The sequence below is a fragment of the Chionomys nivalis genome, chromosome 5 (genome assembly GCF_950005125.1).
Source record: "Chionomys nivalis chromosome 5, mChiNiv1.1, whole genome shotgun sequence".
Classification (NCBI taxonomy): domain Eukaryota; kingdom Metazoa; phylum Chordata; class Mammalia; order Rodentia; family Cricetidae; genus Chionomys; species Chionomys nivalis.
Window position 1 is genome coordinate 24986957 of NC_080090.1, and position 18616 is coordinate 25005572.

Genomic DNA, 18616 nt, shown 5'->3' on the forward strand with positions numbered 1-18616 from the left:
CAATGGCGATGTCTCTAGACAGTAAGGATGATGGTTTGAAGTGGGGCAACGGAGCGTCAGGTTCAGTGAAGCCTAGGTGTCTACAGAGGGGGCCCAGGTTAAAAAGAGGACCTGGCTCCAGGGTCAACCTACAAGATGAGATCAATGGCTGACCTGTTTTGCTACTCTCCAAGGGACCTATCCAGGCTAGATGTCACAGCCAGTTTCCTGGGGAGGTAGGCTGCTGTCCCCATCTGTTTTGAAATGTGTGTGTAGTTTTTTCCCATCTTCCCCTAGCATCAGTATGGACTTTGGGAAGAATGTCACTGGAGCAATGGGGATCGTGGTCAGAAAGTCTTCTGAACAGGCCCAGTAGCTCACTCTCAAGGCCTCCCCTCCTCCACAGAAGCTGTAGTCTAGCATGGCCCGGGCATGATTTCGGTGGCCTTAATATACATTAGTGTATGGCTTGTAATGAAGGCAGTACCAGGCTAAGAGGCAGTGTTACAAATGTCAAGAGTTGTGAAAAAGGAACAGAGCCGCCCACGTGCCTGTCTGCCCTTTGCCAGCTTCTCCTGCCCCCTCAAAATCTTCTGAAGTTCCAGAAAGGTCAATTTTATAAGCCCTCAGGACAGGATTTTCCTTGTGTATTGAGTAATCTTTGCTTTATGAGCAAAACCCTCTGACTTCTTCCGCTGTTGTACACTGCCTGTCTGCTAGAAAATGCCATCTCTGCTGACCATTTCCGGGAACACATAGTGTTCTTCCTTCCTCATTGGTAGCACACATCCATCAGTTTAGTACAAAAGCACACAGATACAGTCATGATGTAATTGGGTGATATAAATATTTTTTTCATCCCTTTATGGCTCTGCGTCCCTCATCAGAGCTCAAAAGTAACCAAGACAATAAAAATATCAACAGCAATTTCAGTAAGTATGCTTGGAAGACCGAGAAGCCAAAAGGCCCGTTTCAAAACACTAGCTCAAACACAGTTCACGCAGTGTTCCTAGGTGCTCGTACCACGGTACCATGGTGAGGGCGGCTGTCGACAGGAGCTGTCCTATTCCCAAGCAGAGGGGAACATTGTTCGGGATGTCAAGTTCTTTCTCCCTATGTTTTCCAGGGCCATTTCTCCAGAGGATCCTACCCAGAGCTTGGCAAAGTAGACTTGGTCCAAAGGCCACTGAGGGCGAGGTTGCCACTTTCTGTCTTCTTAGGGCCTCCTCCTTCTAAAGGGCCTACCCCCTTCATTTCCTCTGTCTCCACATCCCTTCTTTCCCCCAGGTTCCACCCACTCCTCTAGCCTCTTGTTTAATCAACCAATATCCAAGGGGTGGCACCCACAAGTAGAAGGGAATCTGGGTTTGGGCGGGTGGATTTCAGGGCTGTTTGCCAGATGAGCAAAGTGGAGAAGGGGTGCACATTCAGATCCCAGCACTAGGGGGGGGGGGGAGGCAGATAAAGGAAATAAACCCAAGGTTTGGACTTCAATAAAACAAGAACCTCTATCTTGCTTTTTCATCTCCTCCCCCCACCCTCTCTTTTCCTTCTTTTCAAAGGAGGGATCTCACACTTGCCCTCTTGTCCATCTTGTGCGTCACTAACTTGTTCACCCTCGGGCTGGGAATAGCTTTTCATTTAATTGTCCTCCTCCCCCATTCTGCTCCCCAGCTGGAAAGACAGCTGATGGCAAAGCCCCTCCCCTCCAGCCTGGGCCAGATGTGCCCTTGCTACTCAGCCTCTCCTAAAACAGCAGGACTGCCACTCCACCAGTTTCTTCTCCATGGTCTCCCATTAAAAAGAGAGAATGAGAGCTGGGCTATAACTCAGCGGCAGAGCACTTGTCCAGCATGCGTGAGGCCCTGGGTTCAACCCTAAGTACCACGAAAAACAGGAGTCGTATAAATGAGCCATCATGACCACCCTATGTCTAGCAGAAAATAGAGACTCAGGGTTGGCAATGTCTGGCCTACCCAGTAACTCCTGAACCAATTGATGTCACTTTGATTCTTGAGGATACCTGTCATGGACCTGTCAGGGACCCACCCCTCTCTAGTTCTTTGTGACCCTAGACAAAGCCCAGCATGCTGGCCCTGCCCACTGGCTGCAGTTCTCAGGGAGCCCACTTATAACCTCACAGGCCTGAATGTGCCTACTTCACCGTTAGAAAGTAGCCCATGCCTCCTGCAGCTGCTTTCTTCTTCTCTCTCCACCCGACAGACCTCCTCCTGATGATGAGGTGCGGGCACCCCACAAACGTGGCCTGACAGTTTGGGACCGGGTAAATGGGTACCATGGTGGTGTGGAGCCAGGCCACCTCCAAACTCCAGCAATCCCTTCCTCTGTAAGTATGAGAGGGTGATGGGCTGAGGCAGAGAAACGTCTAGATACCAACCACTGAGGCGGGTAAAGAGCGCTCCCCTCCCTCCTCACTCTGTCACCTTCTCTCACACCTCTGTTGGGGCAAGAGCTTCTTCGTGAGTGCCATCTTATGAGGCTGCTTTCCCCTCCTCTGGTGAACTGCCAATACACCCCTCAGAGCCACCCATACACCCACTCAGAATGGCCATTGTTCTGCAAGCTGAGAAAGAACCACCCAACCGTCTTGCCTCTGGGCACAACGGGAAATGTGCTCCGGAAGCCACGCCATCTCTGAGAACAAATAGCAGGCCCCTTGGGACATATAATCAAGGGGTGCCAGCTCCAGCCTGGGACTGAGAACACAGAGAAGGGCAGGGGGAGGCTGAGGTGCACGGTCCCTCCCACCAGCCTCTAGTCTTTGCTGTAGGTGGTAGAGAATTCCATCTCTAAGAGATAACCAGGTGCCCTGGCCTCCTCTGCTCTAACTGGGTGGGAGGGAGATGGTGTTGAGTCCCCCAGCTCCTGTCCACCCCCTACTTAGCCATCTTCTATGCGGCTTCTACCTCCCGGGGTGTCCTGTTGTGCTCAGCCAGCACCCGACTCTTCACCTTCTTGCCCAACTCCAGCCCTGCCCAGGTCTTGCCCTTAGCCTGCTTTCCCCTGCCCCGGGAGGAGCCTGTGCGCTCCCCCAAACCCCTACACCATAGACGTTCACAGTACTCATCCACACGGGGCAGGTTTGCAAAACCAGCGAGCTGAAGGATGTCCTTATACCACGACTTGGGTGAGGCGGAGACCAGGCCTCTCCAGGCTGAGGGTTCCTCCAGCCTTGGCTCCCGAAGGAACAGGCTGTCCAGCTGCACAGCTGCAATCACCTCCAGGGAAAAACGAACCACAGTCTGGGAGAAGCCATGCTCCAGTGTGGTGCAGGTATAGTTCCCTGCATCCAGGCGGCTGAGCCTCCGGAACAGCAGCCCCTGCTCTGTTTGCACGACTCGCTCGTCCGTCTTCACCTACAGGGTGGGTAGGAGGGCACAGAAGACATTAGCAAGGAGTTGGGGAGGACATTCATCTCATTTTCTTTGCCCTGCTTTTCCACATTTACCATCCTTAGGTGTGTGTCTAGTGAGGTTTTACTCTGAGCTAAGGAAAATTCTACAAACACGCACATATTCACACACACACACACATACACACACACACACACACACACACACACACACGAGCGGTCATGCTGGCCCTTCCCTGTCTCAGTCTGTCCTGTTCACGTCCCCACAGTGTGAGACCCACAGCTCAAGCCTGGGGTGGGCTAAGTGCCCACTCGAGTGTGGGAGGCAAGAGCTGGCTCTGAGCCCAAGCTCTTCTACTAACTAACCCCGTCTGGGCTTTGGTCTGTGCATCTGCACACTGAGGGTAAACCGCCTGGGTGGTTAGTATTGTGTAACCTCATCTTGTTGCTCCCCCTACTCCAGGGAAACTCCTCAGTGCCCAGCCCTGCAGCTGGTCCCAGACTTGCCCTCCATGGCTCCCAAGCTGGAGGAAGAGCCCCTCTTGTAATTAAACCCCTCCTTTTTTCCCTCCCCATGGGAAAACCCTTCCCAACTCTGCTCTGCCTCACACCCCAGACTAAAGCCATCTTGGGGATGGATGGACCTTTCCAGTTGGGACCAGATGAGGGCTTGGCCAGACAACTGGCTTCTGAGGAAGAAGCTTAGGGCTAGGTGTTAGGGACTGTGGATCCTCAGACTCCGAATTCTCTATGACCCCTTGCCTGCCGGAGTAAACAACTTGTTTTCCTATGCTTATAGCTGCTCTGAGCATGAGACCTTCCTGATGGCAGGGGAATGGTTTCTGGTGGGCTTGTAGCTGAAGGATCCCAAGAGCCAGGGCGTGACCATTGGTCAGGGAAGGCACTATATAAGCTGCCCTGGAACAAAATAAAGTTGGCATTCTTGGCATTCTTGTTTCAAGGATGACCCGTGTCTCTCTGTGTGCATGCGTGCACACATGTGTGTTTCAATCTCCAGCCCCTTCCCCAACTCACGAACCGACTTGTGGTAGGCAGGCTGTACAGTCCAGGTAGGCCTGTACAGCTAGCAACAGAAGGTAACATAGTGGTCAGGGACCAGGGCTGAGGCAGAGAAGAATTAAACTCTGGGGAAGAGACCCTTCGAAGCTGAGCCATGTGTTAGCACAACAACTTGCAGACCACCTTGGACCCCATTCCCTCTCTCCAACCTCTGCCACGCCCCTCACAGGCTAGAGAGACTGACTGCAGCTACATCCAGCCTAGGTACTCCCAGAAGCAGAAATATGGAGAGGTCTTTATAGGTACCCTGGGGTATAATTTTTCTCAGGATGATCTTTGCCAGTTCACCCCAGAGCCCCTTTCTAGAGTTTAGGGTTTGGAGTTCATGGAGGGAAGCAGATCTCAAGGCGGGGTCTCCACTCACCTGGTCGGTCCCCTCATCCCCCGGTCTCTGTAAGAACCAGCGCACTGCAGCCTGGGGAGACTTGGGCAGACACTCAAGGAAGGTGCTGTTGTACTCTGTGCCAAAGACTCTGGTTGCCAGTCCTGAAGCTTCCTCTGTAGAGAGGACCAGGTCAGGTCGGCATGGGAACTCAGGGACCCCAGCTCTGAGGACCACAAACTAATTGGCATCAGATACCCGTGTGATGAGGACTTAGACATTCATCACCCGCAAGCCATTCTCAGTGCGAGAAGAGTGTAGCCCCACAATAGGGAAACCGGGGACTTTACGACAATGGGACTTTTCTAAGCCCACACTTCCCAGGGATGAAGTCCAGCTCACAGGTTAACCCACATCCCCAGCCCACCACTCACTGCCATGGTTCTGGCCCTGGTCCAGACACTGCAGAGCAGGGTTGCCATGCCGGATGTCCTGCCTCCGAAACCGGCGCTTGCCTAAACTCGGACGGTAGCGGGTACAAGACAAGCCATCCCAAGCACAGTATGGGTCCCGGGCCAGGCAACACTCAGCACAGGCACTGCCGTAAGTCTCACACTGGTGCAACTGCAGCCGGGCCACGCCCAGCGGAGAGCCCACGTACAGCGTTTGCTGGGAAAGGAACACAAGAAGAGCCGCGGTGAGCTAGGCTTCACCAACAGGCTCTCAACGCCCAGATTTTCCCAAGACCCATCAGTTTCAGGAAGACTTCCAGACTAGAGATGATGAATGTTCTCCAGACCCCATGTGCTAGGCTCTGAATGGAGGGTGGTGGCCTGGTGGCTTTTCTGTAAGACTTCTTCGAAGCCGAGTGGTGGTGGCCCATGCCTTTAATCCCAGCACTCGGGAGGCAGAGGCAGGAGGATCTCTGTGAGTTTGAGGCCAGCCTGGTATATAAGAGCTAGTTCCAGGACAGGCTCCAAACCCTGTCTCGGGGGAGGGGGGGCACGTTTTTGGGCCTTCTTTGCTGTCAACCTTTGCTGGCTAGCCTAAGGGACTTTGGCTGATTGACCTCTGACTTCAGAATTGTACCTTGCAGGCATGGCCAAACTTCTGACATTGTGATATAACACTGTCATCTGCAAAGTTCATGTATGAGCAACTGAGTTATCAAAAAAAAAAAAAAACTAGGGGAGGGAAAAACCAACTCGTGTTTTAAAGTTAGTTCATAATTTACCACGACAATGTTCAGGGTCCTGTAGACACAGTCTCCTGCTCTCTGCAACACGAGCTTGGCAGGATAGTTTTTAAAGGTTTAAGAAGTTGGGGTTTGCTCTCAGAGGCTGGGGAGGCACAAGGACCCAAGCTCAGTCTTCAGAAACTACATGTGAAAAAGCAGGGTACGGTGGCCCCGCTTGCAACTCCAGGCTGAGGAAGCAGAGACATGTGGCTCTGGAGATGGCTGGCCAGCCACTCTAAGCCTAATCGGCAAGCTCCAGGCCAACGGGTTGTCTCAAAGAAAAGTGAGCAGCTCCCGAAGAATGACACTAAGGAGATAGATCCTCTAGCCTATAGGCAGACAGACAGACAGACACACACACACACGCACACACACACGGCTAAGGGCATACAGCATACTACTAAATGGAATAACCTTGTTTGATTAGAAATCTGGATTTTATTTCCAAGGCTCCCCCAGGGGCTTCTGCGGCTTTATCTGAACACATGACACTCTGCTCCCTGTTGGACTTGGCCTTAGCTGCGAGACCTAATCAAATCTGATGGGCCCAGCTCTCCAATAGAATCCAAAGCAAGTTTAGGAGAGGGGACATGGGGAAGGGGTGGGCCTTACCCTTTTGACAGAGATCTCCATCTGGGTGATGGGTGTTGGTACCTGCAGAAGGGATGGGGTCTTAGGATGGGCTGGTGAAGACTGTGCCCAGCACCCCTGCTTTCAACATCCCCCCAAACCAGTGTGGGAGCCAGTTACCCTCCACCTGATCACTGTACCTCCTGGCAGCAAAGGATGGGTGGGGTTGGGGAAAGGTGATGCTTGCCTGTAATTTCAGCACTTGAACAGTCAAGGCAAGAAGACAGAGAAGTCAAAGCCAGCCTGCTCTATACAGTAAGTCTCAGTCTAAGCTAAGCTACATAGAGACACGTGATCCCTGAAATGAAAGCAAATGCCGGGTACGGTGGTGAACGCCTTTAGTCCTAGCACACAGCAGGCAGAGGCAGGTAGACTTCTCTGAGTTTGAGTGCAGACAGATAAATAAATATACAGCTGGGTAGTCTTTTCCTGACATCCGGAAATGTCCCCTCACCCTGGCTGGCCTACAGGTCAAGCGGGAGACTCGGCACAGAGGCCCAGCATCCCTTCCCACAATGTTCCCTAGCCATGAACCAACTGCCCTAAATCATTTGCCTCATGTCCAGAATCAGAACAGCCTCCCAAACAGAGACAACCCCTTCCAGATATATGTGGGGAGGAGAACTCTTGGGGACTTGGCGTCTCACTCACTTTATCACTGCAGGTTGAACCTGATAAGGTTTTCCCTCCCCAGAAAGCACCAGGCATTTGAGTCTACAGTCCACTTGCTACCTTAGCTCTCCCAATAATTTAGAAGCACCCCAGGGCCGCTCCAGCAGTGTGTGCCATATTTTGAGCTTCTCCCCTGGGTTCACTCCCCCTGGAACCTACCCCGGGCCCAAGGGTGCTCACCTTAAACACCTGGAGCTCCTCCAGGACCACTTCTTCAGGCTCAGTCAAGCCATTAGCATGGAGGGCCATGACTTTGAGCACAGACCCTGAATCTGGAGCAGGGGAACAAGGGTTAGTGAGTCAAGAAGGAAGGAACTACCCTATCCCCACAAACCTGGCTACCTCTGTTCGCTCTCCTACCGGTCCCTAGGAAGATGACATCGTAGACCCCATCCTCGGCCTCCACTCGGTCCACCACAATCTGGCGCAGCTGCTGAGACAAGTGAGTTTTGACCAGGACAGGGCGTCCACGCCTGGGCCTCACAGGCTGGAACATGAGTGGGTGGTCTCGGACAAACTGCAGCACCTCATCTGGGGAGTCCTTGGTGCTGCCAAAGGGTCGCCCAGGCTGTGCGGTCATCTTGCTAGGGCACTGCAAGGCAACAAAGGGGACACTTATAGTCCCCAGGATGGCACTGCCAGGCCTCTTTCCACCTCCAGGCAGGGGAGCACATAGCAGAGGCTCTCCTCCCAAGCCCTCTGGAGACCCGGCCCACAACTATCATGGGATGGATGTAAACCGGAAGCTTTTCCTACAGAGGAGCTCCCCCACCCCTACCACCTGCATCATCTACTTAGGACTCCTTTGCCTGGTCCCAAGCAGTTACTTACTACTCCAGGACGGGGGAAGGGCACCTTGCCCCCATAAGGTCCCCACTGATGCTGAGGACCATCTCGATGGGCAAAGGGCCCATTGAAGACCTCCCAGATGTCTACCATGTGGTACACACAGACGGCAAAGCCCTGGAACACAGCACTGCCAAGGACAAACAGAGACAATCAGGCCAGGCCAAGGGAGTTGCAGGTGATACAAACTGGCTCAGAAGGTGATAGGGAAGATGACAGTGTCTAGTGAAAACAAAGACTGGAACGCAGAACACAGAGACAGTGACAAAACCAAGATAAGATGAGAGAATAGTCACAGCATCACCAAATCAGGGAGAAGAACCACGGAAAGACTGTGGCGTGAGGGCAAAGGCTCAATAGAGAAGCCAGACTGGGGTGGCTGGGTGCGGGGCGTAAAGCGTGCCCACCTGACGGTGCTGAACAGCGCGTACACCTCAAGGTTCTTCCCTGCCTTGGGCCACAGCAGGAACACATCCTCTGGGACACAGAGAGAGGTGTCAACATCAAAGCAGCTGCCAGGGTTCTGACTTACCTGCTAGGGCCCTCCCTACCCCCAGAACCCAGTCCTGGTTGGCCATTCCCTTACCCAGTTGGTCAAAGTGAGTCTCAGCCCCACCGGGGCCAGGCACAGAGCATACCAGCCTGGCCTTGAGGAAGGTACTCCACTTGTTCACCAGCACCCGCTGGCCGCCAGCATCATTCTGGGGAATGGGAGGCTGGAGTTGGCTTTATGCCCCATGAGGGTGGGCCCCACTTCCTGTTCCTCCACCCCAACCATAGGGAGAGGGATGGATTTCAGCGCTGCGTCCTTGCCTCGGTTTCTCTACTGTGGAGGGACAGTCTAGGAAGGAGGTCACGACAGGGATCTTGAACCTCACCACCCCACCACAGCGCTTACCACACAGACGCGGCCCACGCGGCTGATGGTGACGTGACCTGGGCCACCATCTGGTGATGGGACAGTCTCAGAGAAGAAGAAGTACACCTTGTCATCATCCCGGTCAGAGTTATCCGGGATCCGAGCAGCCATCACAAACCGGGGGTCTGGGAGAGTGACAGGGCAGTGATGTGACTGGGGAAGCCACATGACTCCCCCACCCCAGGAGCTGGAGGTGTGGCCTGTCCATCTTGTGCCACCTTCTTGCTATCTTCCGTCACCCAGAGGGATGGATCCCAGGCAGCCTTGCCTTCAGGGGGCCTCACCATGCAGGATGCTCTGGTCAGAGTCAGAACGCAGGGCTGGTCTGGTACCTCCACTTCGGAAAATCATGGCCTCACGTCCAAGGAAATCAGCAGTGAGGCCTGTGTACAACTCACCACCTAGAAGGGGCCAGAGTCAGGAGAGAGGGCCAGGCCCAGCAACCAGCCCATCCCTCCCCAGTGCCAGAGGCCAACTCTCACCCTCCCGGCCCACTCTGGCTTGGTGTCACCCACCTACAAAGGTGCTGGCGAAGGGACGGCTTGGCTCGTGTGGGCAACGTCCCCTTCCATTTTCCACAGTGCTAGGTTCCAGGTGGAGCACATGCTAGAGGCAGGAAAAGGGCACAGAAGGGTGTCACCTGGGAGAGAAGCAGGCCTCTACCCAGGCAGTGACCCTGGCATGCAACTGGAGCATAGGGTGGGGGTGGGGGAAGAAATCCTCATCCAAGGCCTCTCTGATGGGGTCAGCACCCCAGCACAAAGGCGCCTTTCAAGCCCCTACCCCCTCTGTCTTACCCTGGTTCAATGGGAAGCGTTCAGACAGCAGGGAGGAAATGTCACTGCTTCCCAGTCTCTCATGGGGCCAGGCCCAGGCTCACCTCCCCACGATGTCCCACTGTGATGAGGGTGCAGATGGGCTGGAAGGCGCCAGTGCCGCAGGCCAGCAGGTGGGTCCGGTTATGGGGTTGTAAGATGCGCACAAAGTTGGCACACTCTGTCTGCAGAAGGGAGGCGCCCAAGAGTGAGGAAGAAGTGCACCATACCCTTGGGTTCTAAGGCTCAGCCCTGCTTCATATCGGCTTTGAGGACTTGGGTGAAGGTCACACTCTTCCCAGGCCTCCCAAACACTCAGGATCTGCTCCAAAGGCTCCAAGCAGAGGCACCAGGGGAGTGGCTGCAGGCCATGGCCTGGCAGTGGGTAGCTGGAAAGGCTCTTGTCAACAACACTCACCGAAGGATCTCTTCCCTTCCGGACACACTCTGCCCTCTGTCCTGGCTGTGGCAGCCACAGGACCTGAAATACAGCCGGTGCCTCAGTGTCCTCCCACGCGTAGTCTCGAGTCTCCCTCTGGCCTCCCATCTGGAGGTGCCCCACTTTTGCCCCCATCGGTCCCACTCACCTCCCGGGGGTCTGGCCATGCCTGATCCAGCCTCAAAGAGTAGACGGCATCACGGGCTCCAAGAAAGAGGCGATCCCGATACTCGTCCAGGTACATGACTTGGAGGTCTAGGGAGCCCCGTGGGCCCAGAAAGACGGCAGAGCGGTTGGCAGACAGGAGATCTAGCAGAGATCAGGGAGGGGAGGTTAGGGTCTGCTACCCAACCTACTTCCCCAGTCAGATAGTGCAAATGGGGATCCCAGCTGTACACACTCCACACACGTGTACAGGGTTGCTGGAAGGCTTTTGGGACATGGTTCTTGGGGCAAAGAGTATAAACAGCTCTCAGCTCCCACCCAATCTAGCCCAATTTACCTTCATTCTTTTTATTTTAAAGTGGTCCTGGAGATTAGACTTAGGGCCACCTTCCATCACGTTCAACACCCAAGCTTTCTACCCCAAAGCAAATTCCCAGTTACCCTCCCTCCTTCATTCTTCAGACTCTTGATCTTTCAGCTGACCACTTCCCCGGATCCTATCTGTACCTTGCTAAGCGCCCGGGGAAGACAGCCCCACCAACAGAAATTATGTCAACAAGCTTGACAAAGAGCTTGGAGAGTCAGGAGGAAGGTGGTAGAGTGCGAACATCTGCAAGACGGGCTCCGCCAGGAAGGTGGACAGGTCCGGGCAGAGGGAACAACACGGCACAGGGCAGGTTAGGCACAGCCAGACAGAACTCCAGCCTCAGAGTGGTGGACAAATACATTCTCCCTCACAGACACTGCCCTGCCAGCTGACCCCAGAGATGGAGGGATCGAGGGCCCCAAGAGTTGTGGGTCTTGATATAGTTCCCTGGGGAGGTAGGAGTGACACCTCAGCAAAGAGCTGGTGGACTTGGCACTCTTGGGAAGGCCCAGAGCAACCCATAGCCTAGAGCTCCTCCGGCACTCCATGCCATCCCCAGACTCATTGGTGGCCTCTTCGGGAAGCCCTCCTTGGTTAATATGGACTCTTTACTTCCGTCTTGCAGGTCATTTCTAGCAGCCTGATCTCCCCTCAATACCGCAGCTCCCCGTTGGTCTCCACAGCAAGCTTGGACCTTCCACCTTCTAACTGAGGTTCCCAGAGGAGGGTGATTCTTCCCCGACAAGGGCAGTCAGCAGGGCTGGTGAGATGGCTCAGCGAGCTAAGACCCTTGGTACCAAACCTGACAACCTGAGTTTGATCCCTTGGGGCCTCAATTCTGCAACTTGTCTTCTGACCTCCACATGTGCACCTGGACAACACATTCTCTCTCTCTCTCTCTCTCTCTCTCTCTCTCTCTCTCTCTCTCTCTCCCTCTCCCTCTCCCCCTCTCCCTCCCTCCCTCCCTCCCTCTCTCTCTCTTTCTCTCTCTCTTCCTCTCCCTTTCCCTGTCTCTCTCCCTCTCCCTCTCTCAAAATGAATAAATAAATAAATGTGATACATTTTTGGTGAAGAAGAATCTGTAATGAAATCTTAGTCTTAAGCATCTTTCCCCATAGACCGTCAAAGGAGACGGTACCCACACTGCTAGATTAGAATGGGAGGCCTCCCTCTGCACACACGTGCACACACACACCATGCTGGATGGCAGAGGGAAGTAGAGGCTCTCCTGGACCATAGGTGGAGAGGGGATGATAAGGTGAGCTTGGATGATAAGTCAGGACAGGCTGCAAGAGGTAGAAGAGGCTTCTCCCTTCCCTGTGGCTCAGGACAAGGGCTGACTTCTATCCACACCCTTGATGTCCACCCAGACCCTCTCTATACACTCCCTTCTGCCTGTCCCTCTGTCCCCCTCCCAGCTCTGTGCTCATCCCTACGGAGGTCTCTCAGGATTTCCATCTCCCTCCCTCCCCTTGCAGCAGCCTCCTCAGTTTCTACCCTGCATTAGTCTCCCACTTTGGCCGTGGCTCCCAGAATGTGTCTCTCTTTCCTCGCACAGTCATCCTTAGCACCATCCAGGGGCTGACCAAGGGATCTACAGAGCCTGGCTCTACCGCTGCTGCCGCTGGCTGGCCGAGGGATGTCCTACAACCACAGACATTCACAGACAAACACAACATGCACACACACGAACAGGGCAGCACTGGCCAGTACCTCTGTAGGAGAGCCGCAGACGGGGTACACTGGGGCTGGGACCGGGACTGGGGCTGCCCCCATGGAGCAAGAGGCTCCCCAGGAGGCAGCAGATGGCCCAAGTCGAGGGGACCATGCTGGGACCCAAGCTCTGATCCAGCTTCTGGATGTGTTTGCGCTGCTGCCACCAGGCCTGCTACTTATAAGGCGGTGGCTCCACCCAGTGCTGGGTGGGAGGGCGGGGAGACCGAGGGAAGCAGAGGAGCTCCAAGGCTGCCATCTACCTGCAGTTTCTCCAGCCACCCCATTTGGCCCATTCAGTGCCTGTGCGGGAAGCCAGCCTGTTCCTCTCTTAGAAGACTCCCTCCTAGCTGAGGTGCGGATAGTTTAAATGATGGACACTCACGAAGGCAAGTACCCAGGCTCCTTGTGGCAAAGGGGCAAGACAACCTGAAAAAGAGGTCAGGGTCAACTGGGGGTTCTGCCTTGGCTCCCTGCCTCTCCGGAGACACCGCTGACTTGACTGTCCAGCTCTCATGGACTGCCGAAGCTGCTTGGGGTAGAGAGCTCATTTCCAACCCAAGCAGCTCATCCTGGCAGGGGCTTAAGAACTCACCGCACTTCTCAGATCTGCACTGGTAAGGAATGAATGGCTAAGGCAGTAGTTCTCAATCTGAGGGTTGGCACCCCTTTGGTGTCGAAAGACTCTTCCACAAGGGTTGTGTAAGACCATCAGAAAACACAGATAATTAGCCAGGCTGTGAAGGTGCACGTCTTTAATCCCAGCACTTGGGAGGCAGAAGCAGGCAGATCTCTGTGAGTTCGAGGCCAGCCTGATCTGCACAGTTAGTTCCAGGACAGCTAGGGCTGTTACAGAGAAGCCCTGTCTGGCGTTGGGGACCACAAATATTTTTATTCCAATTCATAACAGTAGCGAAATTACAGTTATAAAGTAGCAATGAAAATAACTGTATGGTTGGGGGGGTCACCACAACATGGGGAACTGTATTTAAGGGTCTACAGGTAAGGAAGGCTGAGAACTCCTGGCCTAAGGTCACCTACACAGCCTTCCCCAGGCTCCACAGCCCCACCCTGAATCTATCAGGTTCTACCTCAGCTCGGGCTTTCTCTGAGGTGGGAGCAAGGTTTGTTGGAAACCCAGGGGACCTTCCATTGTCTTGCTTCCTTCAGGCCCCAGAATTTCAGAAGCCCAGGGGCCAGAACACAGTGGGTCAGTGGAGAGTTCTTCCCAAGCCCACAAGTCCTACATGCCATGGTTCTGCCATGAACTCCGGTGAGTACAGGAAAGGAGCCAAGGGGAGATGTGGCGAGGAACTGGATCTGGGTAAGTGGGAGCCTCCACGCCACCATTTCAGAGCCATTTCTGTCCCTGACATCCCCAGCTCCTACCTCACCCCACCGGCCACCTTCCTTTCAGAATCCACTACCTACAAAGTTAGAGCTTCCAGGATTCTAGAAATGCCTGTAGGGTGGGCCTCTAAGATGGAGAGGCCTGCGCTCCTAGAAGGTGGGCGGCAGAAAATTTAGGAGCAGCTGTTCAGAGAGGTACCTGACTCTGATCATAGCAGAAGAGGCTCAGCTCAGCCCTGGGGCCCTCTTTTGCTTCTGGGACCCTATCTTCCCTCCCTATCTCATCTCTGGAAAGGAAACAGATTAGCCCTTGGCTCAGCATGAAAAGGATGCATGGCTTACAATTCCACCTCCCTATTCCCCTAGAACATTAACACGGTGTGGGGGATTTTTACTTGGAAGCAGACCAGGGGCTTCTCAGAGACACTAACAACCACCCCCATCCCACCCCTGCCTCGGTTTCTTCTGAAGAACCCTAACCAGTGCCCTTTAAAACCTGGGTCTGCCTTCTCCTGAAGCCAAGGGACCAGTCATCCCGGATATGAACTTACACACTGAAGAATGGTTTGTCTGTACAGGGACTGATAGAGTCGACTATCCTGGAAACTCAGTAGGATGGAGACATTCTGCCTCTACTTTCCTGGGGAAGCATTGTGATAAAGCCCAGGCTGAGGCTTGATGCCTTGCTTGAGATCGAGCTGGACACGCAACAAGTTGAGACTGTGAGCTGGGTGCCTCCTCGGGCCACCACCTCGAAGGTCTATACTCAGCCAGACCCTAGCTGTGGCCTTCAGGGCAGGCACCTGGGGTGGCAGGGGCACTTCATGTGGTAGAAAGAACCTGTGACAGTCTGGAGGCCCATCCTCAGCTGTGTGGACTCAGTCGAGTGCCCCACTCTTTCGCTCGCTCTCTCTCCATCCCACCCTTTCTCCTTCTCTTCCTCAGTTTCCCAGTCTAGACTGCAGGAGACCTATCTTTCCTAAAGGACCCTTCCCACCAGCTGCAGACCCAAAGGTACCCTGAATGCTCAGATCAGAGCCTCGCACAGACACCTGGTGCCATCTAATGGACAAGGGTAGAACTTCATGATAGATCAAAAGAACCAGTCTGGTTTTGTGCTGGAACCGCCTCAGGTGCCTAAGACACCACGGAAGCAGAAAAGATGCTCCGGTGAGTTCTTCTAATGGAAAAAAAATCAAGGGAGGCGTCCCGGAGAAAGCCCTATCCAATCAAAGGATGACACAACTCCACGGTAGAGAGGACAGAAATAAGTGATGCATGCCAGTGACATGGCATTAAGTGGTGGGCGCTTGGGATCGCTGGCTGGGTTGACTCATGTGTGCTCAGGTAGCAGGTGCCTCCAGATGGGTACATGCATGGTTGTATAGCCCAGCCATTCCTGGTACAATTCTGAATCAGTAATGCCTGGAAGAAATGGCTCCCTTTTCTGTCCTCCACTCCCATGGCGTTTTCTAGAACTCCCTTCAATGAATGCGTCCTGATCTTCATCTCCCCCAGAATGGTTCCCACCTCTGATAGCTGGTGAGGACAGCCAGGGTGAGCAGGGACATTCCTGCTCTCCTTCCAGCTCCTTCCTGACAGTTCTCACTTCTAAACCCCAGGCAAAGGGGCAGCTGTGTAGCAGGCTAGGCCTCCTTCCTCTTTCCAGCATAGTGGGCCTGACTCTGTCCCCTCTCCAGTCACTGCTCATCACCCTCTCTCCCCACGCAGACCTCAGCACTCTTCAAGTGCTCACAAAGAGGGACATGCCTTTCTGTGTGCATCTTAGAACATACCCTCCAGTCGGGCAGTGGTGGCGCACGCCTTTAATCCCAGAACTCAGGAGGCAGAGGCAGGTGGATCTCTGTGTGTTCGAGGCCAGCCTGGTTTACAAGAGCTAGTTCCAGGACAGGCTCCAAAGCTACAGAGAAACCCTGTCTCGAAAAACAAAAACAAAAAACAAAACAAACAAACAAACAAAAAACAAAACAAAAAACTCTTGGGCCCAGCATTGTGGCCCAGCACTGGACAATGGTGGCCGAGCCACCCAGCCTCTGCATCACCCTCGACCGGTTATTTTCATCCTTCTTCCCTCCTCCCTGTTCTTCCTCTGCTGTTTGGCTGTTGTCCACACCATTCGCCATCTGACTTCTGTTCACTCTCTTCAGCCCCCTCAAATCTGGTTTTCATCCTACTGCCCCCTGGGACAGATAGCTAAGGCCTAGAGGGAGGAGGAGGGAGGGGAGGAGGGGGGAGAGAGAGGACTCTAATTCCAAACCCCTGGAGCCATTAGCTGTCATCTAGGCCTGTTTCTTTCACCCATCGACTCTTACCTGTGTGTCCTATCCAACTTTTCATGTCAGGCCCAGGCAGCCAGTCTCTGCCGCTTTCTCTGGGACTCTCATTCGTGGACAAACCTGGGAAAGGTTCCCTGCTGTGCTGACCCTTATGTTCCTGACTCTCACTCTGCCCCTCTTTAGTGCCCATCTGTGCATCTTCGCAGCAGCCTGTCCCAGCAGCTTAGCGTTGATTCTTTATCTTTCCTGTCATCCAGTCATCAAAACAGCCCCACCTTTATCCTGAGGAAACCAATCCGAACTCTGAGAGTCTACCAAGGAACCAGTCTGGGGCCTGAAGAGGTGACTTGCTTGGGCTAGTGCTTGCTCTGCAAGTGTGGAGACCTGAGTTGGAACCCCAGAACCCACACAATAAAACAGGTGTGGTGGCATGCTCTTGTAATCCCAGCACTGGGAAGGCAGTCAGGACAATCCTGGGGTGCAATGCCCGGTCAGCCTGCCTCATCCGTGAGTGCCCAGGGTAAGTGAAAGACGCTGGACAGTACCTGAGAGATAGCACTTGGGAAAGATGCTGGACAATACCTGAGAGATAGCACTCGGGAAAGACGCTGGACAGTACCTGAAGCTGACCTCTGGTCTACACACACACACACATATGAGCCTGTACCCCTTCCAAATCATCAAGGTCTTAAAAGATGAAGAAAGACTGAGAAACAGTCTGACAAGGAGCCAGGATAGCTAACATACATTGTGTACGTTATACACATACACACTGCTGGCAGGCCTCCTGGCTCTCTCTCTTGCAGCCCTATTCCCTCTGCAGCTCCAAGAACGCCTCACTCTGTACATAAGCTGAGCTGTTCCAAAGCGTGTGATGTATATTGTATCGCTAAATTGTTGTGTGTTGTTTAAGCTTGTAGAAAGTGGAAACTGGAACCAGGCGGTGGTAGCCTGCGCCTTTAACTCCAGCGCTCAGGAGGCAGAGGTAGGCAGATTCTGTGAGTTCGAGGCCTGCCTGGTATACAAGAGCTAGTTCCAGGACAGGCTCCAAAGCTACAAAAGAAACCCTGTCACGAAAAACAAAACAAAACAAAAATGGAACCCGGGAGTCAGGGAAAGTTCTTTTGTAACAGACTCCAATATGTTTAAATATTTTCCAAAATGTCTCTTGTGGCAGACTTGCCCCCTAGCTCTGCAACAGGAGAGAGAGAACTAAAACAGTCCAAGAATAAAAACAGTGTGTCCTTGAGAACAGCCAGAAGGTCAACTGTTTCCAACTGATATTACTACTATTTAATCCTAGGATGTACAAAAGTCTGCAGTAGTGTGGGGGTCAAGGTCATCACAAGGGAGCCCACAGAAACAATTAACCTGGGCTCATAGGAGCTCACAGACTCTGGACCGACAGCTGGGGAGCCTGCGTGGGACCGATGTACGTGTCCTCTGCATGTGTGTGACAGTTGTGTAGCTTGGTCTCTTTGTGTGACTCCTAGCGGTGGGACCAGGGTCTGTCCCTAACACTTGGGCTGGCTTTTGGGAACCTATTCCACATACTGGGTTGCTTCTCCCAACCTTAATGCAAGGGGAGGAGCTAGTTCTACCTCCACGTGATATGCTGTGCTTTGTTGACACCCATGGGAGGCCTGCCCTTTTCTGAACAGAAACAGAAAAGTGGATGAGGGGGGAGGGGGCAAAGGAAAGGCAGAGGGAGGAAATGGGAGAAGAGGGAAGGAAAACTGCAATAAGATTGTGGCGCACGCCTTTAATCCCAGCACTCAGGAGGCAGAGGCAGGTGGATCTCTGTGAGTTCGAGACCAGCCTGGTCTACAGAGCTAGTTCCAGGACAGGCTCCAAAGCCACAGAGAAACCCTGTCTCGAAAAACCAAAAAAAAAAAAAAAAAAAAAAGATTGTAAAATAAATGAAAAAAATTTAATCAGTGAAAAGAAAAAAAATGGGAAAAAAATGTCTGCAGTAAGGATGAAGGCACCGGGAAGAAAGCTCAGCTGGGCCCTGCTGGCTGCTTCAGCTTGTCCTGCAGTTTCTACAGCGAACCAACTCGAAGTTATCTATCTGCTCCTCTATTCATTGAGAGGGTCTCCTCCACCATGACTCCCCGCATCAGGAACACGACACAGTCATCTAAACAGGGCTGCCCCAGCTGATTTCTGCGGGATGATTCTAACTCTCCCATTGGATGGTATTGCCTTCTGCGCGCGCTCTCAGCCCCACTGAGAGAGCATCTCTGCTGGATGACTTGATGTGCTGCTAGCTTCCACTTCTCTCCGTCGTTGACTATTTTTTACTTTTGCTTGCTACATATTTAATAAGCTCATTTATAAACTGTAGATCCTTCTCTGAGTACCACAGAACAGGGGGCCAAGCACTGCCCACCTCTCCCTGAGGCAACTGGG

At 53.4% G+C, this 18616-nt stretch overlaps 1 protein-coding gene across 1 annotated transcript; it reads right to left on the bottom strand.

The window, feature by feature from the left end:
• Nucleotides 1-810: 810 nt before the first annotated feature.
• Nucleotides 811-12699, bottom strand: Sema3g (semaphorin 3G). Its single transcript, XM_057770538.1, has 16 exons — nt 12558-12699; nt 10461-10621; nt 10292-10354; nt 9939-10058; nt 9574-9664; nt 9343-9459; nt 9038-9183; nt 8726-8840; nt 8547-8616; nt 8125-8269; nt 7654-7885; nt 7474-7565; nt 6604-6645; nt 5189-5423; nt 4797-4930; nt 811-3356 (listed from the first exon to the last, which is right to left on the bottom strand). Exons 1-16 carry the CDS (start codon nt 12670-12672, stop codon nt 2892-2894), a joined length of 2343 nt encoding a protein of 780 aa, XP_057626521.1. The 5' UTR covers nt 12673-12699; the 3' UTR covers nt 811-2891.
• Nucleotides 12700-18616: the final 5917 nt, after the last annotated feature.

Excerpts from the sequence above, each read along its gene's own strand:
- Sema3g (XM_057770538.1), bottom strand. The coding sequence starts at position 12,672 with ATGGTCCCCTCGACTTGGGCCATCTGCTGCCTCCTGGGGAGCCTCTTG. Across the intron at positions 5,424-6,603 it reads TGGAGATCTCTGTCAAAAGG|CAAACGCTGTACGTGGGCTC; the intron begins GTAAGGCCCACC and ends TTCCTTTCCCAG. Across the intron at positions 3,357-4,796 it reads GGGATGAGGGGACCGACCAG|GTGAAGACGGACGAGCGAGT; the intron begins GTGAGTGGAGAC and ends CCCACCCTGTAG.